This window comes from Cydia splendana, chromosome Z, assembly GCF_910591565.1.
Source record: "Cydia splendana chromosome Z, ilCydSple1.2, whole genome shotgun sequence".
NCBI classification, from domain to species: domain Eukaryota; kingdom Metazoa; phylum Arthropoda; class Insecta; order Lepidoptera; family Tortricidae; genus Cydia; species Cydia splendana.
Window position 1 is genome coordinate 16,385,772 of NC_085987.1, and position 26,765 is coordinate 16,412,536.

General features: G+C 38.1%; 1 protein-coding gene across 1 annotated transcript in view; it reads right to left on the minus strand.

Annotated features, from left to right (window-relative positions):
• The window catches only part of LOC134804711 (extracellular sulfatase SULF-1 homolog), a 124,494-nt gene that overhangs the window by 27,857 nt on the left and 69,872 nt on the right, over window positions 1-26,765 (minus strand). Inside the window, exons 4-5 of the mRNA XM_063777871.1 lie at window positions 8,466-8,617; window positions 6,514-6,683 (exon numbers count right to left, since the gene is read on the minus strand). Coding sequence (XP_063633941.1) covers window positions 6,514-6,683; window positions 8,466-8,617 — 322 coding nt within the window. The remainder of the gene's footprint in view (window positions 1-6,513; window positions 6,684-8,465; window positions 8,618-26,765) is intronic.

Sequence of the window (26,765 nt, forward strand, 5' to 3'; positions counted from 1 at the left end):
GGTAGGTAACTGTCGCACTAGACCGTAGTGGAGTGCTTAAAGTTACTTTCCTTATATTATGGCTAGGTACTAATACTACTAATCCTATGGTCTCTAGGAAGAATACCTAATATAAAATACGCGATAAAACCTATATCAATTACACAGGTTACAATTATATTGCAACCCGTGTTCTTAGTAGGTATGACCTAAGTATCTGAGCAACAATCTAGTTTTAGTGCTGGTTAATTTATCTTGTATACATAGGCGAACTCTCTGGCGAATAATTTTGCAGCAAACGCCTGTTGCGTGTTAAATATAAGTACTTAAACAAGCAAGTTTAACGCCCCCAAAACCGCGAGCCCGAAATACAACGTCAGACGAAACTAAACATTTTGTTAACAAAATAATCCACCGCACAACGGGCGCTATATGAAGCAAAATGTGCCGCTTTCTAGCAAAAGGGTACTCGTTGCCAGCTGTCAATAAGACGTTTTGATATAATAAGAGTGCTTCTAGAAATCGCCCTTATCAACAATCTATAGTCTGGCTAGGGTGTTATTTGACTTGTTTAAAACATTTTTAGATTACGCAAGACAAAATTAATGCTGATTGCTGACATTGCTACAGTACGGCAGTTCGGTTAATGTGAGCTTGGAGCCATGCGTCTATTTTAATTAAAACTAGTAGTTCGCCCCGAACTGTGAACTCCCGGTTCGCCAAAAAGATCAATTGAATGCATTCCTGATTCCACGATTACTTGAAATTACTTTGCAATCTGATTACCGATTCCCAGATTACTTTGTAATCTTAACAATCCCGAATTACAAAGTACAATTCCATTTGAGGAATCAGGAATTAATTTTCGAACATTAAAATTACTAGTAATTGGAATCAATGTCGATTCCTCATTACAGGAATATATTACTTGATTCCTTTCAGATTACATTTCGTACTACTACTATAAAAAGTACATTTCGATAGTAGATCTATATAGATGTTGTTGACTTACTAGGATGCATCTACCTATACCTTATTTGAAACAGGTGTGCAGATTTTGAAAATGATGACCACATGACCAATAAAACGACATCCATGACGACTTTTATGACATATTGTATGGCCGCCATTTTGGATTCCTAAATGGTCATCACTCATCATTTTCGAAATCGGGGCCCCCTAAAACCTACAAAACGACATCCATGACGACTTTTATGACATAGTGCATGGCCCCAATTTTGGAATCCAAAATGGTCATCATTTTCGAAATCTGCGCTTCCCAAAACCTATAAAACGACATCCATGACGACTTTTATGACATAGTGCATGGCCGCCATATTGGAATCCAAAATGGTCATCATTTTCAAAATCTGCGCCCCATAAAACCTATAAAACGACATCCATGACGACTTTTATGACATAGTGCATGGCCGCCATTTTGGAATCCAAAATGGTCATCATTTTCGAAATCTGCGCTTCCCAAAACCTATAAAACGACATCCATGACGACTTTTATGACATAGTGCATGGCCGCCATTTTGGAATCCAAAATGGTCATCATTTTCGAAATCTGCGCCCCCTAAAACCTATAAAAGACACCCATGACGACTTTTATGACATAGTGCATGGCCGCCATTTTGGAATCCAAAATGGTCATCATTTTCGAAATCTGCGCTTCCCAAAACCTATAAAACGACATCCATGTCGACTTTTATGACATAGTGCATGGCCGCCATATTGGAATCCAAAATGGTCATCATTTTCGAAATCTGCGCCCCCTTAAACCTATAAAACGACACCCATGACGACTTTTATGACATAGTGCATGGTCGCCATTTTGGAATCCAAAATGGTCATCATTTTTTAAATCTGAGCCCCCTAAAACCTATAAAACGACATCCATGACGACTTTTATGACATAGTGCATGGCCGCCATCTTGGATTCCAAAACTGTCATAATTTAAAAAAAAATCTTATATTAAAAATACAATATTATAAATGTGTAGCAAACCGAGCACTTTCATTTGATACCAAACTCGACCATACTTTCTTGCAATTAAAATGACCAGAATAGCAAGACCCCTCACAAATGGCTTTTTAGCATTTTAAGCTCTTCTAGCTCAATAACCTCTTGTTCGAGCCTGTTCAAAATTTAATGACTAAAATATAATGCCCTCAACTACACGTTTACCCAATTTCATTTAAATTAAAACAAATTTACTTAAGTTATTGAGTATCAAACTATCCTCTGATAGTTCAGCTTAAAAATAGCGAAATGCCGGGACGTGCCCCTAGCCAGCCGTGTGCTCAAAGTCGAATGTAAGAACTTCACTTCGCTTCGCTCGTTCGTTCGATAAATAAGTAAATATATATTGGAATATACTGTTAAAAAAGCAAATAATATACTTTTCACGTCACTGTGTGACTGTGTGTTCGGAAATGTGGCAATAGATGGTCTAAAACCAAGCTGGAAAGTAGGCAATAGCTGTAGCACCTGAACCACCACTACTACAATGTTTCATTGTTATCATCATCTGTCATTGGTGACGGTTCGCTACAGCAATGAGTATCATTTTTAAACATAAAAATGAATAAAAGGTCTTTTTTGGTGCAACTTTTTCCTTCAAAAATAAAATTAGGTTATTTATAGGACCAATTCCTTGTTTAAAAGAAAAAAGAAATGTATACTGGGTTAAGCAGATCTTGTCAGTAGAAAAAGGCGGCAAATTTGAAAAATGTAGGCGCGAAAGGATATCGTCCCATAGAAAATTTGAATTACGCGCCTTTTTCTACTGACAAGATTTGCTTGACAATCTATAATAAACCATTCAGTTCATGTTTTTTTAACAATTATCCATTCAGTTCACGCTTAAGGCGTTTTTTACTTTTGTAACTGTTTGTGTTTTTTTTAGCGAAAACGCTTCTAAGTTTAGAGTCGGTTTGAAGCAAATAACAGAAAAACGCCTCTTAAAAGTGATAAAAAAAGTAAAAAAGGCGGGATCGGAAGATACTTACTGAATTAGAGTGTAAATTGTGTTTGACTAAAAATACAAGAAACATATATGCTCGCTATAAAAATGAGTTCTTCTAGTGAAGAAATAGTTATTTGTACAACAAGAGATCAAAGTTTGATATTTCTTCGAGTGCTTATTTTGAGTCCCGTGCAAGCGAAAGATTCTATAATAGATTCACGAGCGTAGCGAGTGAATCTAATTTAGAATCTTGAGCGTAGTAAGGGATTCAAAAGCGCACGAGATGTAAATAACTTTGATCTCGTGTAGTACACAAAATTTTTCACCCTAAGCAGTGAGAACATACCTAGAGGGACAGAGATAATAGAACCCAAGTATATCGAACTTGTATTAGACCCCGCATGTTGAAATGACTATAAAGGTCACTTGAATGTCATTTTGTCTCACTCAGTGAGCAAAATCGCATTTTGCTCACTGGGTGAGACACAATCAGTGAGCAAAATGCGATTTTGCTCACTGAGTGAGACAAAATGACTCAGTGAGCAAAATCGCATTTTGCTCACTGTTTTTAAGAAGCAAAGTACCCTTGTTCGAGCTGCTGAGGTGAAAATGATATTCTTACGCTGACGCCTACCGAAATTCAAGAGACAGCACAGGCGGTGGCTAGTAATTTGCTACCAAAGAAATTGCGGGCTAGTACTTATAGTTATGCAAATGTTTTCTTATTTCCTCGCAGTAGTCGTGAAAAGCACTATGTAATGCCTCGGCCGGAAACGCTAAAGATGGACTCGTATTATTTGAGGACCTCCACTAACGTGTCGGCCCTCAAACGCAGTCGTCCATCTTTTAGCGGTTTTCCGTCCTCTCCTACAATGTACTATACTCAGTAGCATATTATTTCTGAACTCCGATATTGGTCGCACTTTGCTAGATTGTAATATAACTAGCGACCCGCCCCGGCTTCGCACGGAATAACAAATTATACACCTAAAACTTCCTCAAGAATCACTCTATTGATAGGTGAAAACCGCATGAAAATCCGTTCTTTAGTTTTTGAGTTTATCGCGAACATACAAACACACAAACAGACAGACGCGGCGGGGGACTTTGTTTTATACGGTGTATAACACGCTACTTAGAGTAGCTTATTACTTATTTTAAAATTTGGCAAAAAAATTCACAATGCGGGCCTGAAACTCGGTCATCATCTTGAATTTTTAAAGAAGGTAAGATGGCTCAGCGCTCACAAAAACCGCCGCGCCATTAGATAGGTAGGTAAGTACCTACCAAGTGTTTTTGTTGAAATATTTACAGAGGACCCAAGAGCTAAATCTCTCACCCTGAAGCCCACTAAACAAAGGTAAGTGACCTTCAAAAACAAACGTATAACAATTGCCTATGTTACTTTGAAATTACGCTCTGCTTAGGGGTATCGATTAGGGAAATGACCTTTCAAGTTTCCACGTTTTTCAAAGGACACGATAGAAAGGAGACTCGTGAGCACAATAATGGTCTCCGTCTACTTTTTCACTTAGAATACTTAGATGAATACCTACCTACAGAATTCTGTATTAAATAAGAACAGTCAATTTATAATGGCTATAAATAAAAGGGTCTCCGTTTTTTTCTAATATGAATGATTATTTTGACAAAATTAAACTACATTTTTGTCTTGGTAAATTTTGATGTCTGGGCATCTAGCCAGAGGATATTAAATTTTTCGTGCTTATAAAATGAATAGTGATTGTGACAAAAGTCGAATAGGTGGGTACCTACTTAGATAAAATATCAATAAGTAGGTACATTTAGTAGTTATGGATTCTAAATTAGCAAAAATTGTTACCAATTTTTAATGGTGCGTAATGTTTCTGATTTTGTTTCTATCGAGCGAAAGCTGCATATAAAATCAGGTTTCGAATCGATGAAGTTACTAGAGAGAGACCTCAAGATATTCATATTTCTTGGCAACCGTATTAACGCTTTTATCGCTGACTGTACTTTTCTTTTCACAGGCAACTAATACTCATCGAGGTAATTCTAACAACCCCAAACACAATTCGTTTTCGTTGTTTTATCAGAGAGTTTCCTCCTATCTCCATCATCAGATCAGCTACTTGTCATCATAATATTGCATTGTCATCCGTTTCTATATGTATGCATAATTAAAGGTCAAACGGAAATCCGGAAGCGAGTCAAATTTAGCTTCCAAGATTTGACCCATACATTATGTAACTATCTAGATAAACTACGATTTTTTTAAACTCTGCTGGGGGAGTCTGTGACATACGGAATTACGAACAGACGGACGAACGGACAGACAGAAGGACATGACGAAACTATAAAGGTTCTGTTTTTTTCGTAGCCATTTTGGCTACGACACTCTTATATATTGTACTTGTTTCTATTGATAAGTAAGATATACCGGGTGTGGCCTGTAAAATGAGCAAAAAATTAAACTGTAGGCTGTACTCCTCATACTGACCAACATTTGTTCAGCCACTTTTTAAAATAACTTGTGGTTTGATTTTTAATACACTTTAAAGTTTATTCTAAGACGCAATGTATTGCGATTTTTTTTGTTTAAGGCGTGACAAGCAACGTCAATCACAATGATATGGCGTGGCGATGGCGTCCATTGAAGATAATATTTATTTTGTATGAAAAATAGGGAGTCTAAATACTTCATAATTTTTAAAAGTTGTTGAACAAAAGTGTCACCGTTTGAGGAGTAGAATCTATGTTATAATTATTTGCTCGTGTTACAGGCCACACCCGGTATGTATAAACGGACACGCCATGTACCTATATCATGCTCGTATATTAATTAAGTATTTACAACGTAACAGTCCATTAGGCAACTTAACGAACTTTTTTGTGCTTAGCATATTACGTACTGCGCGTTTTATTGAATAAATAATCAAATATTGCTCTTATAGAAGATACTTAAAGTCGTAAACCAACACGTAATAAATTCCATGTGATTTTCTTTTATGAAAAATACATTAGCTATAATGTAAGTTTTTACAATTACCGCATTAGACCATGAACCATGAACCTGACTGCCAGGAGTCCCCCTGTAGTTAGCGGTTATGTCAGTAGGTACGACCGCTAATATCGACCGACCGAAAAAAGCTCGGTAAAGCTGACGTTGAGTTTTCTTTGCTTCTTTTATTTAGATTTACACATTATATTTGCAATACCGAAGTTAATGCGTTACAGTTTCGGAGTGTTACAGTATTCAATCTTGAAATATAAATAAACGGGAATAAAGACAGTGCAGCGTTTTTATCGCTATCTTATCATTGTTTTAGGTGTTATTTTCTAACGATTTATGATGAACGATGACTCACGCCAGACCGGGCCGGGGCCGGGCCGGAGCTTCCGGCGCTTCGTTTTCTATGGAAAGCACCACGTGATCACTGATCACCAATCAGCAGTCATAGAAAATGACATGTCAGACGCCTCGGTCCGGGCACGGCCCGGTCTACCGTGAGTCATCCATTACTCGCCAGGGCATAATTTTAAGCTTCAACGGTATTGTATGTTAAAGAGAGCGACTTACTGATGAGTGGTCACATTGAAGAAGAGATGCGAGTACTGTGGCGCGGAGTCCTCGGGCCCGTGGGGCGCCGGAAACGACATGACGAGCAGAACCGGCTTGCGCGCGAAACGCCGCTTCGAAGCGCGGAGGAAGGCTATCGAGTCGTTTGCGATCAGGTCCGGGTAGTAATCCTGAAACAATCACGCCTTCTTACCTTCACATCTTCACTTGTGCAAGCGACTAAGAGCTGTATTGCGACCTGACAGGACAAAAATACAGGTCGATTACTTCCACCTTCTGATTTGGTTCGGTTTTTGTGTAACTGATGATGATGATGATGATGACGATGACGATGATGATGATGATGATGATGATGATGATGATGATGATGATGATGATGACGATGATGATGATGATGATGATGATGATGATGATGATGATGAATTATAAGTGAAGAAGTACTTTATCTGCTTTTATTTTATACATATTGAAAAACATAGCCATAAAGTTTCTCAAACATTTCCGTCCATCGGAAATATTTTCAAGGCATTATTTATGCATAAATGTATTATAAAATATAAGTGCATGATAATTTAGGTACCTAGGACACCAATGACATATAATAAGTAGGGAAAAGTAGCCAACGCTAACAACCTACCCCACATAAATAAGTAATCGCCACTAGTCAAAATTGAAACCAATTGCAAAATAAGTAATGCTTTTTTTTGTGTTACGTAGGTACTTAAATAGGTAGTCAACTAGGAACCCATGTCTGCCTGTCTGTCCGAGGATTTTCTCTGTGACAATTAGTGCTAGAAAGATACATTTGGCATGGATATTTGGATATTTCTTAGCATCAATCACTAATATGTCGGTTAACTGAACAAAAATCAATTATATTCATAGGTATATTATAAAATTTATAAAAAGGTGGATGGGTGGCATTTTAACGAAGGCTTAAATATTTTTTTTTTTGTGAAGACTATTCTTGATTTTTTTTACTTATTTATTTCCGGTTTGTCATGTGATAAGTAGGTCCCTATCTTACAAAAAAAATAGTCGCCAGATATACTTTAATTACTTACCGCTTCGGGAGCAAGAGAGCACTTAAAGCGAGTGGAGTGCTAGTGAAAAATAAATAAGATTGTAATATTTATAAGGCACGTCACCACCGAGCGAGAGGCTATGTGTATAGGCTCGTGAGCTCGTGACCACTCAATGCGTAATTATATTAACGACTCACAGGCCTATTCGGATTTCGAGATAATCACAAGATCTTGAGACGATTTAGAGATCAACTAGATCTACATTAATTGAAAAACACATTTTAAAAATAAGTTACGGAAAAATGTAACAATTATGAATCTAATACGATCATTTATATTCTTCTGCTTTCATAAGTAATAGTTTTTGAATTTTAAAAAGCGTTTTTCAATTAAAAGACATGACAAGATCGCTTACCTTCTTGCAAGTTCTTTCTAATGCTAAAAAAACGAACTATAGGTAAGTCATAACTTGTCGAAATCGTTCCTCCAGAATCGCGGAAACGTCAAATTTGACATATCTATCTTACAAATATCTTTAAATTATCCGTATTGTAACTTGTTGAAGTCTAGTAGAAATCTAATTCATTTTCCGAATCGAGCCGTCAGTAATTTCTATCACATTGTATATAGCATAAATAGCATAAATTGTTTTAAATACCTTCACTAAACCGCAACAAAACCGTCACTTTGTATTGTATACATATACATACATTCCCCAAATATATACGTACATATTTATTTTATTTAACTACTATTGAGAGTTTGATGGAGCCTAAAGGTTCCGTCACACAGGCGCGTTTTCCGGGCGGGGCGTGAGCGTTTTATATGTAAAAGCGACGCGCCCCGCTCACGCCTGTGTGACGAAGCCTTAAAGTTTGTTTTCATAACTTGTAGGAATACAAACAGCCTGTAATGTCGTTTTGATACCTTTTGGTAGTCATCTCCATGTTTGATCCTCTTGCCGTTCATATTGATGCTGTAGTTGTAGTATTTGGAGTTCATGATGAGGCCGCCCCACTCGCGCCAGCCGGGCGGGATGTACGACCCGTTGTACTTGTTCAGGTACTTGCCGAAGTAGCCTGAGGAATAAAACGCAATTAACTATACAAATACTTACATACAATATAAACACGAAAATATGTGAGCAATTGGAAATAAACGATTTATATCTAATAAGTAAAATACCTAAGTCAAAAACAGCAAAGTAATGCTTTTCTTCTCACTCAAGAACACGTGAAAAATAACAAATATTAATTATTAGGCTTTATAAACTTTATATGCGTAGAGCAAACCAGTCACGTATGGTATGCGACCACATGAAAAGCATTCAATACTTTTTAATGCTATTTCGATCGAGTTTCGACATAATTAAGTACCGTACCTACATACCTACTCGTACCTACTTAAAATAACGAGGATTATAACGGAAATTCGAATCCGTGAAAACATTCGTCAATATCCTCGCAAAATTACCATTTTACTTCCAAGAAATAACGAAGTAGGTACCTAAGTACAATACTAAAATTCCAATTAAATGGCAAGAATGAAAACGATGGGAGGCTCGGAATAAAATCCGCTGCGAGGCAACAAATCATTGTTCGTTGAGAGACAATGCTGCTCAAATTTTAATTTCGGAAGCTTCAATGCAAATGCAGAGTCTGGGGCTTAATTTTATGGCAGGCGAGCCAGGACTGACATCTCAATAAATTATTTACTTGCGGTCAAGCTCACTCTTTTACAATAAGTCACTATATACTAATTATATGTGGTATTATCTATGAAAAGGGACCTTATTGTCGATGGCGCTTACGACACTAACATCGATGAGCACTAAACGTAGTAGTTTAAAATTGGTGATTCTGGCCCATTTTAGTTATTTTGATTTCCAATTTAGCAATTAAGTTTCTTTGATTACCACCACCATATTTACAGACTTTTACAAGGATTTCATGCATTATTTTCTAGTATATATAACTTCAGTCCTTGAACTACGTTATTGCTTGTCAGAAACACGACGGCTCATTATTTTCTCGATAGAATCTTAAGTTGAAAACATGCCTAACACTGTCTTTATTTCCTTATGTTAGAAGTACTAGGACGAAAATGTATATTAAACTTACTTCAGTCGATAGCTTTTAAGTAAATCTTCATTATTGCTTGTCCTTTTATCGATACGTTAATTTTTTCATTCATCATTTGATGAATTCAACATTTTGCCTACTAAATTACACCCTACGCGGCAATACCTTGCGCCTATTCCTCACGCCAGTACGCCCGTGACCACTGTCAGCGTCGGACCTGTGCTAGTTTAGCGGACGTTTCATAAAATGGGTAATCACAGTATAAATATGCAAATATGTTATACACACAATGTTTTTCAACATACTTACGAAGAAAAGCAAAATAATTCTTAAATACGGTGACATTTCAGACATTCGTCCGTCATATTGTCATTTTATAACAAGTTGGGCAGCAAAGGCACACACCCATCTAACCAATCCGGAATTCAGTCACGATTGATAAATTGTGTAAACATATTTTAAAAGGCTATAAAATTAATCAAATTGAATAATTTAGACTGGTCACATTTTTATAAAAATCGATTTCTTCTGGCAAAACATATTACTTTTTGGCAACCGGGTTTTTTAACCTAATTAGACCCCGCTGAATCCGAATTTGCCGGTTGCTTGATCGAATTCTTGACTGGAAGTGAGATATGTGATATTAAAGGTCCCTTTTTTTAGTTTTTCGTAAATAACTCGTAAACGGTGGCCAATATAAAAAAAATGAACTAATAATCTACACAAAATTTTCAATAAAAAAGATTCAGTACATTTTTAGCAGGGATCAATATTTAAAAAGATAATAAAGAGGGAAAGTTAATTATAATAAATTCTAAGGTTCCTTGTTTTTATTTTTTCGTGAATAATTTGAAAAGTATGACTCATAGCAAAAACAAATCTTACACATAAATCATCATCATCATCATCATCTCAGCCATAAGACGTCCACTGCTGAACATAGGCCTCCCCCTTGGACCTCCATACGTGCCGGTTGGAAGCGACCCGCATCCAGCGTCTTCCGGCGACCTTAAGAAGATCGTCTGTCCATCTTGTGGGTGGACGTCCTACGCTGCGCTTGCTAGTCCGTGGTCTCTACTCGAGCACATTTCGACCCCATCGGCCATCTTCTCTGCGTGCAATGTGGCCTGCCCATTGCCACTTCAGATTGCTAATCCGGTGGGCTATGTCGGTGACTTTAGTTCGTCTACGGATCTCCTCATTTCTGATTCGATCACGTAGAGAAACTCCGAGCATAGCCCTCTCCATAGCTCGTTGAGCGACTTTGAGTTTTGAGATGAGGCCGATAGTGAAAGACCACGTTTCGGAGCCGTAAGTCATCACTGGTAACACACATTGAGTAAAGACTTTCGTCTTGAGGCACTGAGGTATGTCGGACGAAAAGACATTACGTAGTTTCCCGCACGCTGCCCAACCGAGTTGGATTCGGCGGTTGACCTCTTTCTCGAAGTTGGACGTACCTAATTGTACTGCTTGTCCTAGGTAGATGTACGAATCAACAACTTCGAGTACCGAGTTCCCAACAGAGACTGGGATGGGCACAACATTGGCATTTGACATAAGTTTCGTCTTGTCCATGTTCATTTTCAAGCCCACCCGTTGTGAAACTCGGTTGAGGTCATCGAGCATCATGCTGAGTTCCTCCATCGACTTTGCCATGACTACGATATCGTCGGCAAACCGAAGGTGAGTGATGTATTCGCCGTTGATGTTGATGCCAAGTCCTTCCCATTCCAGGAGCTTGAAGGCGTCTTCAATTACGGCAGTAAACAGTTTCAGAGAGATAACGTCTCCCTGCCTTACGCCTCTTTGCAATGGAATCGCCCTCGTGCTCTGCTCCTGTACTCGGACCGACATGGTGGCGTTATTATACAAACACTTCAACACTTCGATGTACCGATAGTCAATATGGCATCGCTGAAGAGACTCAAGCACCGCCCATGTTTCCACCGAATCGAAGGCTTTCTCATAGTCCACAAACGCTAAGCATAATGGCAAGTTATACTCTTCGGTCTTCTGTATAACTTGCCGCAGCGTATGGATGTGGTCTATCTTTTCGGAAACCGGCTTGTTCGGGAGGCTGGAAGTCATCAAGTCTGTGTTCGAGACGGTTCGTGATGACCCTTGAAAACAGCTTATAGACATGGCTCAGAAGCGTGATGGGTCTGTAGTTCTTCAATAGGTTGTTATCACCTTTTTTGAAGAACAGCACCACCTCGCCTCTATTCCATGTTTCAGGCGTTATGCCCTCGGACAAGGCGGAATTAAAGAGCTTCTGGAGGACTTTAAGTACCGGTGTTCCACCCGCTCTCAGAACCTCTGAAGTGATTTCGTCTTTGCCCGGCGCCTTGTTGTTCTTAAGCTGCTTCAGGGCCATCCTAATCTCGTACAGACTGATGTCCGGGATATCTTCGGTATAATGTCGGGACAGCTTGGCTCTTGGATCTCCTACCAAGCTGTCAACGGGCTTTGCGATCGAAGTGTATAACTGTCCATAGAACCTCTCGATCTCACCTAAAACCTCCGCTTTGCTCGACGCTATGCTGCCATCTTCCCGTTTCAGCTTTGTCAGCTGGCTTTGCCCAATAGACCCTTGCTTTGCTTGCGTTGCTTTGTCCTTTGCGAACACTTTGGAGCCTTGGTTTCGCTCAATAGTCTCTTTAATACGGTTAGTATTAAAGAGACGCAGATCATGTCGCAAGGACTTAGATATACGTCTATTGAGCTGCCTATATGACTCCGCGTCATCGGGAGACTGCAACTGTAGCGAGCGTCGTTCAGCCATGAGGTTTAAGGTTTGCTCGGTCAATTTCTGAGGTCTATCTTTACGGCGGGGTCTAAAAAACTTAGACCCTACTGTGTGGACAGTTTCCACTAGCCCGTCGTTGATTTCGTCCACTGAAGCCAAGTTCTCTAGGCAAGCAAAGCGGTTAGAGAGCTCGAGTTGAAAGCTTTCGGGGTTTTGAACATGGGCTCGAGTAGGTCGGAGCGTAGACTTCATCAGGCTGGACCTTTCAAGTTTAATATTGATATTCAGTGTGCCTCTTACGATTCGGTGATCACTACCGGTCTTTACCCTGTTGATCACACATAAATAATAAACATAAAATTTCCTACAAGAAACATGTAGAACACTTTTCGCTAGGATCAATATTTAAAAAGACAAAGCAGCCGGTAAGTTAATTACAATCAATTTTAAAGTCCCTTTTTAGTTTTTTGTAAATAACTCGTAAACGGTGTCCCATAGCAAAATAGGTTTTATGAATAAATAATCTACATAAAATTTCCTGCAAAAAACATCTGAACACTTTTCTCTAGGATCAATATTTAAAACGATATTAAAGGAAGAAAGTTCATTACAATCAATTCACATGTCACTTTTTTTAGTTTTTAGGGTCCCGTGCCTCAAAAGGAAAAAACGGAACCCTTATAGGATCACTCGTGCGACTGTCTGTCTGTCTGTCCGTCTGTCACAGCCCATTTTCTTCAAAAGTACTGGACCAATTAAGTTGAAATTTGGTACACACATGTAAATTCGTGACCCAAAGACGGACATCTTACGTAAACAAATGAATTTTAAACATGGAGGCCACTTTTTAGCCAAGGGGGGTTAGTTAACATTAAGAACCTATTTTGCTATGGGCCACCGTTTACGAGTCATTTACGAAAAACTTAAAATAGGGACCTGGAAATTGATTATAATTAACTTACCCCCTTTAATACCTCATTAAATATTGATCGTAGCGAAAAAGTGTACAAAACCTTTTTTGTGGACAATTTTATGTTCAATATTTATGTATAATATTTTTTGCAACTGCCCCCGTTGCAACCGCGAGTTATTTACGAAAAAAAAGCGACCTGTGAACTGATTGTGATTAACTTTCTTCCTTTAATATCGTTTTAAATATTGATCCTAGAGAAAAGTGTTCAGATGTTTTTTGCAGAAAATTTTATGGAGATTATTTATTCATAAAAACCTATTGTGCTATGGGACACCGTTTACGAGTTATTTACAAAAAACTAAAAAGGGACTTTAAAATTGATTATAATTGACTTAGTGATGGGTAGGACATCAATTTAAAATGAGTTTGTATGAGTACCTCATTTTCTAAAATGAGGTGTTACAATGTCTTACTTCAAATGAGGTGAGGTACTAGCATATTTTCAGCGTCGACTATTCTATTAATCCAACGGGCCAATGGTGACAAAAATATTTAAATGTATATACATATTTATGTATTCATCACTTCCTTTATAAATAAATAAATAATAATAATTAAGGAGTGCAATTCTGGAGGTTAAGAATATAACTTATAGGAGAAAGATCCCACATAGTAACTTAATTTGCTGCTTTTATGAAACTTGTTCTAATTTAGTTCTTTTTTATTGTTAGATTGTTTAGTCCTCCTCCTTGCTACTTGATATAATTTTAAGTATAATAATCACTAGCGAGAGCGACCCGCTCCGGCTTCGCACGGGTTAGCAAATTATACATACACCTAAACCTTCCTGAAGAATCACTCTATTGATAGGTGAAAACCGCATGAAAATCCGTCCAGTCGTTTTTGAGTTTATCGCGAACATACAAACAAACACACATACAGACAGACGCGGCGGGAGACTTTGTTTCATAATATGTAGTGATATATTTCATAAGTCTTGTACCTATTAACCATAAAACTACCACATTTTTAACAAACTAAGGAGAACAAATTCAATATTTTCACAAGTCATTATTATATAGAAGTGACAAACTTACCACCTCAGATAATTTAACAGTAATATCATCAATATGATATTAAACAAAGCACCATTCGCGCCGGCCGCCGCCGGCTACATTTACATTTCATTTTTTCATGCAAAAGGCACCAAGGAAGATCCGCGGGTAAATTTAATGGCGAAAACGATGTCCATATTTTGTTATTTTGGTATAATTATAAGAATTATCACTAGGTATTAGGTATTAGAGAACTAAAATTAGCTACAACGACGTACGAACAAAATAAATATAAATATGTCAAAATCATAAACGTTTACAAATAATGTTAATAAAAAGTATTGCAAATTCAAATCGTTATAATTTACATCTACATGTTTATTTTACCTATGCAAATTATACTTACTTTTTATTTAATAAACTTGAAACTTATTGAAATGATCATATATTGTGTACGCTACAGTAATTTATTTCAATAATATTTTAGTCACTAAAGGATTACTGTTTCTAAGCAAGCTTCGTAAATGCCTGTCTGGTATACAGAGTGCGTACCGCGATCCATGTTCGTCATGTTGCCTCCCTGTCACACTTACGTACGAATTTACAAGTGCAACAGAGAAGCAACACGTCGAACTTCCTTTTGGTGACTGATTCCTCGCGCCATTTTGACAAGTAAGTTAGGATCAAAAAGGCTTAAGATGTATGAAAGCTTGCAGCGCTTGTTGTCTTTCGTGTTTAATTTTTAACGTATTTTCGATGGTGACGCGAGGCGATATTGAAGTACGGCGCGTGTCTGTCTCACTCCCTCTTTGGGTATTTCTAATTCATTGTTTCATTTTGAAAGGATTTTTGAGGTGTTCATGTCACAGAGAGGCAGTGAGTGGTACAAACTCAACGCATTTCTCGGTGGACCTTTTGTCGTTGCAATAAGGTTTGTAGTTCGGCAGTTGACAGTGTGGGCCATTACTCGTTTCTTCAGTTGAGACATTTTGAGTTTTGAATGTCGGCGAGCAGGCGAGCACCTCGTGCCATCCAGGGACTCTTTTGCAAGTTGTGAGGAGTGTATGAGTTTTTGAGGTTCGCGAGTGAATTTGAAAGGATAAGAGTTTTTTGAAATTTGAAGTGTGTGAATGATTTGTGTGGCAAGAGGTGTTTGTGATGCGCGCGAGTAAATGAGTAAAATGAATAGAGGAGTGAAGTAAGACATTTTTGCGGTATGAAGTACTGCGACAAATTAACAAAATGAGTGGTACAATTTTTTTTTTTTTTTTTTTTTTTTTTTTCAATTTATTTGGGACAAAAAACAGTAACACACAGGGTTCAAACACAGAAATAGAGTACAAAGGATAATAAAGTGTGAGACCAACAACATCGTCCACAGATTACTAGATTACCTACTGATAAATCTACAATGTATATAGCGCAAGGTAACAATATAAATGATGTATGTAAAAATTGTAAAAGTAAAATTAACAAAGATAAGATTACAAAATAGGTTTGTGGATGCAATTACAAATTCATATTGGCAGAAGTAGTCTTATACAGTTTAATGAGCGAGTAAACAGTTAAAACAGCTTGGCCCATGGGAGCAACTTTTAATTATGTTTTGTTTGAAGCAATTGAATCAATTTTTTTTTATACACATTATCAGAGAACATGAAAATATCAATATCATTAAAATACAAATTGTAACATTTAACCAGCCTGTATAGGGGATCTCGTTCTCCAGCGTGGGTGCGGCAGCGCGAGTCTGCAAACAGCTGGTGCTTACGTGCAGCGCGCTCCCGCGCCCTCGTCGGTACGCGGTAGCAAATAGTCCCGCTCAGGCTTGGACAGTCAAATTTGTTATGACATAGATTATAAAGGACCATCGCGTCCAGAAGGAGGCGTCGGTTTTGTAAGTTGAGTAATTTGTACTTATCAAGAAGCTGTTGGTAACTTAAACGCGATCGGCAACATCGGAAATGCATGGCACGCAAGAATTTCTTTTGAACAGTCTCTATTGAGCTTTTGTACTTATCATAGAAAGGATTCCATATTGACACGGCATATTCTATTTGTGACCTAACCAGCGACTTATATAAATAGAGGTAAGTTGAGGGTTGTTTAAAATCCGTACCGAGACGCATGATAAAACCGTACATTTTATACGCTTTACCGATGATATGACTGATATGACAATCTAAATGTAGTTTTGAGTCTAAATTGACACCAAGATCTTTTATTACCGAGACTTTTTCGAGAGCCGATCCGCTAAGGGTGTAGGAAGTGGGAAGGATGTGGAGTTTTTTGGTAAAAGTAATTTGTTTGCATTTAGGCAAGCTAAAACACAGTTTATTTTTGTGACAATACTCGCCGAGTCGGTTTAAATCATTTTGGAATTTGAAACGGTCCTCTTCATTTTCAACAATATGATAGATTTTAAGATCGTCGGCATAAAGTAAAAAGTTACAAAATTTAAAACAACTGTCTATGTCATTAATAAACAGGGTGAATAACAAAGGCCCTAATATAGACCCTTGTGGGACTCCAGAAGTTACATGGACACACTTAGACTCATATCCGTTGACTGCAACTTTTTGTGTGCGGTTTGTAATGTATGACCTAAACCACCTCCACAAATTTCCACGAATGCCATTGAAGTATATTTTTTCTAACAGAATTTGGTGATCTACTCTGTCGAAAGCTTTGCAGAAGTCCGTGTATATACTATCAACACGTTTATTTATGTCCAAACTTCTGAAAAGGTATGAGGTATATAGAATTAGGTTTGTTGTTGTTGATCTTTTCTTGACAAAGCCATGTTGCTGTGGGAGGATAATGTTGTGTAAACTTGGATAAATCTGATCATGAACCAGTTTCTCGAAAAGTTTGGATAATACGGGAAGAAGTGAAATAGGCCGGTAATTTTTTACGTCTTTCTTTGAACCTCCCTTGTGGACAGGGACAACTCTTGCGATTTTCCAGACATCAGGAAAGGTACCTTCTTTAAGGCAGCTATTATAAATGTAATACAGAGGATGTGAAATATTGTCAGCTACATTTTTTAGGAATATTGGGGGGATGTTATCAGATCCAGAACTTTTCGATGTATCAACAGTTTTCAAGGCGCGTTTGACAAGATGGATCGGTATGTGAACATCATTAATATGAACATTAGATAGGTTAGTTGTTGATCCGTGAGGATCGAAGTCAGGGGAAGTATTAGACGGCGCAAAAACAGATTGAAAGAAGTCAGAAAATAAGTCACACACCTCGGCAGGGTCACTGGTGGTTACGTCATTATAAGAAACGGTGGCGGGGATATTTGTGGTTCCACGCTTATTAGCAACAAATGTCCAAAAGTATTTAATGTTGGTTTGAATGCTTGTTTCAACTAATTTTAAGTAAGCATTATAACACACAGCTGATTGCTTTTTAAACCGTTCCCTGTAGAGTGAAAAAGTTTCATAGTCGTTTTGATTTTGATATTTTTTCCACTTTATCCAGGCCTTTTTTTATTATTAAATATGTGTTTTAAAGCAGGAGAGAACCATACAGGAAAACGCGAGGGATGAACGGGTTTTAGTGGAACAAACTTTTTTATTATCTTGTATAATTCTTCATAAAATGTCTGTACCGCCTGTTCCGCCTTGAGACCTAACAATAAACTATTCCAGTTAATGGTAGATAATTCCATATTTATGGCATTGTAGTCTGCTTTATAAAATAACAATTTAGGGATGTTGCTTTTATTAATTGTTTTAGTACTGGTTAAGAAGGGGGTTAATATAGTGAGTGGTGGGTGGTGCGGATCAACTGGCACAAGCGGTACAGGTGCCATTGCGCACTTACAATCAGCGTCGTTGGAAAAAAACAAATCTAGTATACGATTATTAAGGTTTTTGTGTGTGTTTATTTGAAAAGAATCTGTGATGGCCATAAAATTACGAACACAGTCATTTTGTGGGACTTGTGGAGAATTAATGTCAGGCGAGCAGCAAGGGCCCACTGGAACCCAGTTTAATGTAGGTAAGTTATAATCCCCTAAAACCCAGTAACCACTAACCGAAGGAGATAGCAGAATAGCTGATAGATATTCAAAGTGTGTAACATATGTTTCCAGTTTTTCATTAGGAGGGATATAGGTAGCACTAATGACGTATTTATGGCATCGGTTTACTGGTAGTTCAAGTAGGACGTGATCAACAATAGGGCAGGTCGGCGCCGGCACGGGCCGCGCGGCGCCGGCGGCTGCGACGTACGGCGCCGCGCCGAGCTCGCGACGCGCCGCTACTAGCACGCCGCCGCCGTCGCGCCGGCCAGTACCGACGCGGTCCCTGTCGCTTCGGAACACAGAATATCGCGGATCTATGAATTCATTATCGGCAATGTCAGGATGTAACCATGTCTCTGTCAGGATCACAATGTCAAAGGAATGGGATAGGATATTCATGTACAAGGAATGTAATTTAGATCTTAACCCTCTGCAGTTTTGGTAATAAATAGATAGACTACTACTACTCATGTTCAGATACAATTACACTAAGTTTAAAGCCACTGGTTAAGGAGGTAAATAAAACCAACACAACATTTGAATTATTATAATGTGAGATAAGCCTATTATACAATGTTTGCAAAAAAACGGTTATTATGAGCCAATACGGAGCCCTACACGTTTTAGTTAGTTTGCGAATATTGTATACAGTTAAAACAAGGTAAAAAGTAACTATAGTTGCCACATTCGTGCATGCCATGACCGCAATGAAATAATTTCTCAACACGTACAAAACACTCCTACTTCTTAAACAACTATAACTGAGAATAATAATAGCACTATTACACTTTATTAGTAGAAACAATATTACAGTACCTATATATAACAGAGCAAGTTCATATATTATATTTAACTTTGGGTAACACTTCACAATAGACCGGACGCTTGCATCATAAAATTTAAGATTTAATTTTCTCGATGTCACGGGGGGCCCTAATTGCAAGCACGGGTGACGTATCATTTTTTCGCACAAATATTTGTCCGTTGCGAACCCATGGGTGTTTAAAGTTATGCTGGCTGGCGGCGGCTCGGGCGTCACGAAATAACAATTTGTTTCTGAGCGTAAGGTGCTCGTTCAGATATATCCTGTACTGCTGTCCAGTGATACCAATCTGATCAGATGTTAGGCCCTTCTTAGCTCTGCATGCAGCCAGGATCTCGTCGCGAAGTAACCTTGTAGATAGTTTTACTATAATGTTTCTGGGGCGAGTGCTCGCAGATTCGGCGTGGGGTACGCGGTGTATGGATATTATGTCACGAGGGGCTATGTTGCAGTTGATAACCTCGCACACATTTTTCATGATAGTCAAAAGGTGTTCATTTTTCCTCTCCGGGACGTTACTTAACTCAATGTTGCAGCTTCTAGACTGTTGTTCCATAGACGCCATGCAATTTTGAAGCGAATGCAGGTCCGACGACAGCTGGGCGTTGGTTATTTCTAATTGTTTAATTTGATTCTGCGCGGAACCAAGGTCAGCCTTCATTTTATTTTGTTCAGCCGAGATAAACTCGATAGACTGGTCAAGTTCCGATCTTAGTGCACTAACTGCGGTGTCAATTTCGGTTTTTATCAACGAAGTAAATTCCACTAGTAGCATCACTTTGAAGGCACTGAGTTTTGAGTCTAGGAGAGAACTGAACTGCTCGAGGCCGATGGAGGCCTCCGCGGCCGCGGGCTGGTCGCGGTCAGCCTGGTGCACCGAGGAGTCATCGAGTGACATATTCGTCTCATTCAACTGGTAGGTGACGGTGCGGATTGGTGTGTGAGTGTTGTCTCCACGCCGGCAGGAGACATTACAGCAGGAGTGGCATGTCCAGTCTGTTTTGTTCTGAGTTAAACTTCTAAAAGTAGCCCGCGTCATACCTTGGCACTCGTAGTGATAAGTATCCGAACACTTTGCACATTGAAGTATTTCGTTAGGTTTAATAGCTAGTTCACAGCCTGGACACAGAGACATGTTGGGTAATAACAGTTATAACTAAGAAATAACTCCAGAGAAGCAACGTCTAGCGCCGAGTGCACGGTACCTGTATATTGATTTGTGGTTGGCGCGCGGTAGGCGCACTATCGCGTCCAGTGAGGCGACCGGTTTTGCACTGTTTTTTATGTGTACGCGCTCGTATTAAGGTTGCACTGATTATTCACAGATTGAATCAGGTGTTAATTGTTACATTAAATGAGGTGCCTCGCGAGTGAGCGACTCAACACTAAATTGACTTACCGGATGCTTTGTCTTTTTAAATATTGATCCTAGCGAAAAGTGTTCTACATGTTTCTTGTAGGAAATTTTATGTTTATTATTTGTGTAAAATTTGTTTTTGCTATGAGTCATACTTTTCAAATTATTAACGAAAAAATAAAAACAAGGAACCTTAGAATTTATTATAATTAACTTTCCCTCTTTATTATCTTTTTAAATATTGATCCCTGCTAAAAATGTACTAAATCTTTTTTTATTGAAAATGTTGTGTCGATTATTAACGTTTAACAATTTTTTTTATATTGGCCACCGTTTACGAGTTATTTACGAAAAACTAAAAAAAGAGACCTTCAAAAAGTGATTATAATTAACTTTCCCGCCTTAATATCTCTTTGAATATTAATCCTAGCGAAAAATTGTACGGAATCTTTCTTGTAGGCTATTTTATGCAGATTACTTATGTTTAAGAAAATTTTTGCTATGCGCCACCGTATAAGAGTTATTTACGAAAAACTAAAAAAAAGGGACCTTTAATATCAACTATCTCACTTCCAGTCAAGAATTCGATCAATCAACCGGCAATTTCGGATTCAGCGGGGTCTAATTAGGTTAAAAAACCCGGTTGCCAAAAAATAATATGTTTTGCCAGTCGAAATCGATTTTTACAAAAACATGATCAGTCAAGTATACACTCATATTGTATACATATAATTAATAATTATTTAGGTACACTCACCGACCTCACCGTCTTACCTACCATTTTTAGGGTTCCCTACCCAAAGGGTAAAACGGAACCCTATTAGTAAGACTCCGCTGTCCGTCCGTTCGTCCGTCCGTCTGTCAGCAGGCTGTATCTCACGAACCGTGATAGCTAGACAGTTGAAATTTTCACAGATGATGTATTTCTGTTGCCGCTATAACAACAAATACTAAAAAGTACGGAACCCTCGGTGGGCTCAGTGGGCGAGTCCGACTCGCGCTTGTCCGGTTTTTAATTTCATTAAGTACTCATCAAAATTCGAATTTACTAATAAATCTTTTTCAATATTAATTGCCGAACTAAAAATCCCGGAACTGACGATTCAGAATACCGATGTCGTCAGAATAAGGACGTAGACGTGCTGCGCGGGAATGGCGCGGTGCGCTGCGCGGGGCGCCCGCCTGCCCGTTCTACCACTCGTCTGCTTCACCCCCTTGAAAACGTAAAACTCGAGTATAAGAGCGCCTTAAATATTCTATACACTTTTTAGCTAGGATCAATCTTCTTCTCCTTCAACCTAGCGTTTTAGCTAAGCGTCCGGTCTTCAGCATCCTCTGGTGTGAGTAGATTTTAAGTAGATTACTTATGTATCAGAACATTTTTTGGTACAGGCCACCGTTTACGAGTTATTTACAAAAAATATTAACAATTGATCATATTTAACTTTTTACCTTAAATATTGTTTTAAATACTGATCCTAGCGAAAAAGTGTATAGCATATTTAATGTAGACAATTTTACGCAGATTACTTATGTATCAGAACATTTTTGCTACAGGTCACCGTTTACGAGTTATTTATAAAAAACTACAAAGGGACCTTTAAACCCGATGACTGATAAGTTCATCAGCGTCACAGAACATAAATTGACCTCCGCATTGGATAGACAGCAACATTGAATGTTCCAGTAATCAAAGAAACTTAATTGCTAAATTGGAAATCAAAATAACTAAAATGGGCCAGAATCCCCAATTTTAAACTACTACGTTTTGTGCTCATCGATGTTAGTGTCGTAAGCGCCATCGACAATAAGGTCCCTTTTCATAGATAATACCACATATACGCTTCTAACTTACGTTACCTACGTAAACCAAAAGTTTGTTATGACAGTCGTTGCTCAATGATTAACCGCAAGCTAATTTTAGCCTTTACTTAAAATACTTGATCAGGTCTGTAGCTACCCAAGTAACACACAAGCAGGATAATAGAGTAAAATTATCATCTTATTCAAATTATGATTGCATAAATTTTGTGTACAAGCGGTGGAAATTACTAAATTCTGAATAAAGAAATATGTGGGCCTAGTGGGGCCTATATACCAATTAATGCTGAATAAATTCTGCATAGTATCGGTTTTGCATATTAATACTGAATATTACTTATTTCTTACACAGTTAGTCGGATATTATTCAGCTTAAAGCATTTGTGGTTACTAAAAGCTGCATAATAGCGGCATTAGCAGCAATTCGCTGTATATATTCTGTGTTGTGAGATATTAAGCAGACAATATTAAGAAAAATGTGATAGTGGCTACTAAATGCTGAAAAGAAGCGTCGGTGGAGACTTTCAACTGTATAAAAGCGGTAGCAGTTTCTGTTTTAATGCTAGTTTTTGAATAAAGGTGGACGCTATTATTGGAAGCTGTAATGAAATCCAAATCTTATTTGTTATTCAGTAGCTGCATATATGGGTTAATTATGGCTTTTATAGTCTGAATAATAAATACTAAAACAACACTTATACTTAAGTTATAGCGATTTTAGTACACATGTACTATCTTTTCTTGCTAAAAGCTGCAAAATGAACGCAATGACAAGCGCTATTCAAACTACTGCTTAGTATCAACAAGTGCGCGGTGGAGAGGGTTCCGTAGCTTTATACACGGTCAACGGTGCTACTTGAGCCTGATTGCCTTGAGCTTGAGCTTGTTTTTTTTTTTTTTTGAACGCATCTTGCGTATTTATTCTTTAATCCAATCATTATTAAAAAAATCGAGGTTTAGTTTTCTTAACAATTCTTTTCGATTGGTTATTTTACGTAAACAATTACTAGCTTCCATCGTAAACACTGCTAACGGACCATTTGCATACCTTACTGCAACGAGATAAGGTTTACCAATGGCCATTTAAGGTTGTTGCTAGTAGGCAAACAAGGCGTCAAATGCTAGTTATTGATATTGTTGCATTAAAAACTTGTAGACTGGACTGGGTATGTGAAAAATAAAATAATCACCCCCATTAAAATATAGCGAAATCGGTTCTCCTGTCGATTTTGAACGGACTGTTTATAGGTTTCAAGTGGGTCTACTCATACCCCTCCCACACTATACTCGTACTCATACCTAAAAAATACTGCCCATACCAAACTATACTTGTACTCATACCCGTGATACCCGCTACTAATATACCCGCACCTTCGCACCTATACCATATTCATATTCATACCATACTCGTAACCATACCATACTCATACTATATACATCTTCGTACTCACGTCGTACATCTTTGCGTGTACCTTTACCTACTACATATTTGTCGGAACTGATAACGGAAAAAATAACTGTGTAATCTGCCGTGCCCCCAGATTTATCATATAACTTAAATATTATATCGCGTTTATAATATTAGTAGGAAGTAGGATTGAATACTGACCGTGTTACATACCTATAATGTTTCTCATCAAACTAGTGAGGATCTATGTGGTTTTTACCATTTGTGTATAGAACCCTAATAGGCTTTAAGATTGAGAAAACAATTACTATTATACTGATGTTATTCGAAACTTGTTGTTCTAAAACCATTATTATCTAACATGTAGCTTAGTAACGCGAATAATGTGAATGCCTATTCAGAAATTTAGCACATAATAGCTGTGGCAGCAGCTTATATTCAGCACAGTCGGACGCCATTACGGTTGCTCATATTCTAACCTCTACAATTAAATAGGAATTTAAAATGAACTGAAAAACCCATTAATATTCATTTATAAAACTAGTTTTATCGTAGCATAACTTGTTAAAGTACATTTTCTATCACTAAAACATCTAAACACCGCAAAAAAATTACAAATTTAAAAGTGGAGTACAAAATTTTCTATATTTACTTTCTAAACAGTGCATTATTTAGGCGGCGCTTTAAAATTTTAAATAAAGTGTATATATATATTTACAGTAAAGTCACATGCGCAATGAAATTGATGTTATGTAAACATCAAATCAATATGTGGGTAATGTCCTCCTTATTTTGTATTCACTTCAGAAACTACACTTTGACACGAGTTCACAAATTAAAATGGAAGACAAATCATACACAAATAGCTGAATATATTTTCTGTAACAATGCACCTTTGAACCAAACCACCTTCATAACGTGTGACTAACTGAGTAATTCTATACAAAGCTGGATAACTTTGGTTTAAAAGCGGTATAGAAGCTTTTGACAGCCTCTATACAAGTGTTATTCAGCGATCCAATGTGTGGGCATACACTTATACAGCTATTACATTACTGTTATTCAGTTTTAAGCGGCGTGGGCATGCCCACTTTGCGCCCAAACCTTCTGTATAACGTCTGTATTAGCGCTTATACAGAAGATATACAGCTAGGTACCTTATTGAGCATTGAGTACGGCATGCTCTATTATTCAAACAATATTCAGCTCCTTTTGTGTTACTTGGGTACGTATAGTGCATAGTAAGTACCTATTAGGTACCTACGGTACCCTTGCACAAATATTGCGTACTATGCCTACATACGTTCAGGATGGCGATTACCGCAATGCTAACCCGAGAAGCTATCTAATCGTTAACAGGGTGTTGTGGTTATCGAGCTGTCACGTTAATGTCGGAGCTTCGGCGATAAAGACTGCACCAGCGACCAGTTAGCAGTATAGTCACTATATGCCGGCCAGGGACGTAATGCCAGTAGCTTTCCGACCACGGGCCAGTCGAGCGTTCAAGATAGGTAACCAGTATAAGTCCGCTCTTGGTTTACGTATAAGTAGTTGTAATTCTCGATGTCACATTACACCGGGTCTTCGCAGATCCGCGGCCGTGCATCCAGTCAGAATACACTACCAGGTCACTTATCTATGCTCTTAAAAGCCCCACTGACTCATCTCCATCTTATATTGTGCCTCGTCCTATATTCCAAGTGACGGAGCCACTTAAGTCTAATTACACAAACAAATACACGGAGGAGGTGAGAAGGTTCTCGTGGTATATTTCTGTTTGTTCATTTAGTATCGTAAGTTCGTGATGCATGGCGAGGCGATAATTAGTAGCATTACTACTTAGTGACTTCACTTATCAATGAAATTCATTTTAACATCGATTGGCAAAACAATTACACTTTTTGGATTATTAGGTTTATTAGCAACGTAAGTTATTTACGTTATGTTAGTTAACCATAGTATGTACCTATTTATGTATAGGTACTAGCTACACTTGATTGTTCCAAGACACTGGGCAAGGCAAGGTAACGTAAATGCCAGGAGGATCATAGGGCAAAGTCGTAAATGTTATAACAACACAGGCTCTTGGAAAGCAATATTTATCTGGTTTCATTGGAAACCAGGGTCGCCGACTGCCGTGAAATTTTACTCGGAAAGTTTAGGGTGTCTTTTTATTAAATTAATTTAGAATGGAAATTAGTTAAGTTTAAATTAAAAAAAATACTTATACTGCCAGCTAAAAGAAAAAATAAAAACGGGCAAGTGCGAGTCGGACTCGCGCACGAAGGGTTCCGTACCATAAAGAAAAGAAAAAACGAAAAAAAAATGCGAAAAAAAACGGTCACCCATCCAAGTACTGACCACGCCCGACGTTGCTTACCTTTGGTCATAAATCACGTTTGTTGTATGGGAGCCCCATTTAAATCTTTATTTTATTCTGTTTTTAGTATTTGTTGTTATAGCGGCAACAGAAATACATCATCTGTGAAAATTTCAACTGTCTAGCTATCACGGTTCGTGAGATACAGCCTGGTGACAGACAGACGGACGGACAGCGAAGTCTTAGTAATAGGGTCCCGTTTTACCTTTTGGGTACGGAACCCTAATTAGACACATCATTCGATAGGTCTTTAAAAATAATTAAATAAGTTGAAAGAGCGTTTTTGATTTAACGAATAGGTTGAAAATAATAGCTCTAAAAGACCAAAAGAAAGTGCCCCCCCCCCCCCCTAATATTTTTAAATTACTTATAAAATAATACGGAACCCTCCATTATGCTTGGTCCGACACGCACTAGGTCGGTTTTTAAGGTGGGTAGGTTCCTACTTGCATTATTAAAGACAATTATGTGTAGGGCGAAGGCGGAAACAGTGTCTCAGCTTGAACAGTGGCTCAGTCGACCAAATATCGCCTCTCTCCTGTTGAAATTAGGTTGAATGAGCCACTGTACCCGCCCTTTTTCTACCGAGCCACTGTTCCCTCCT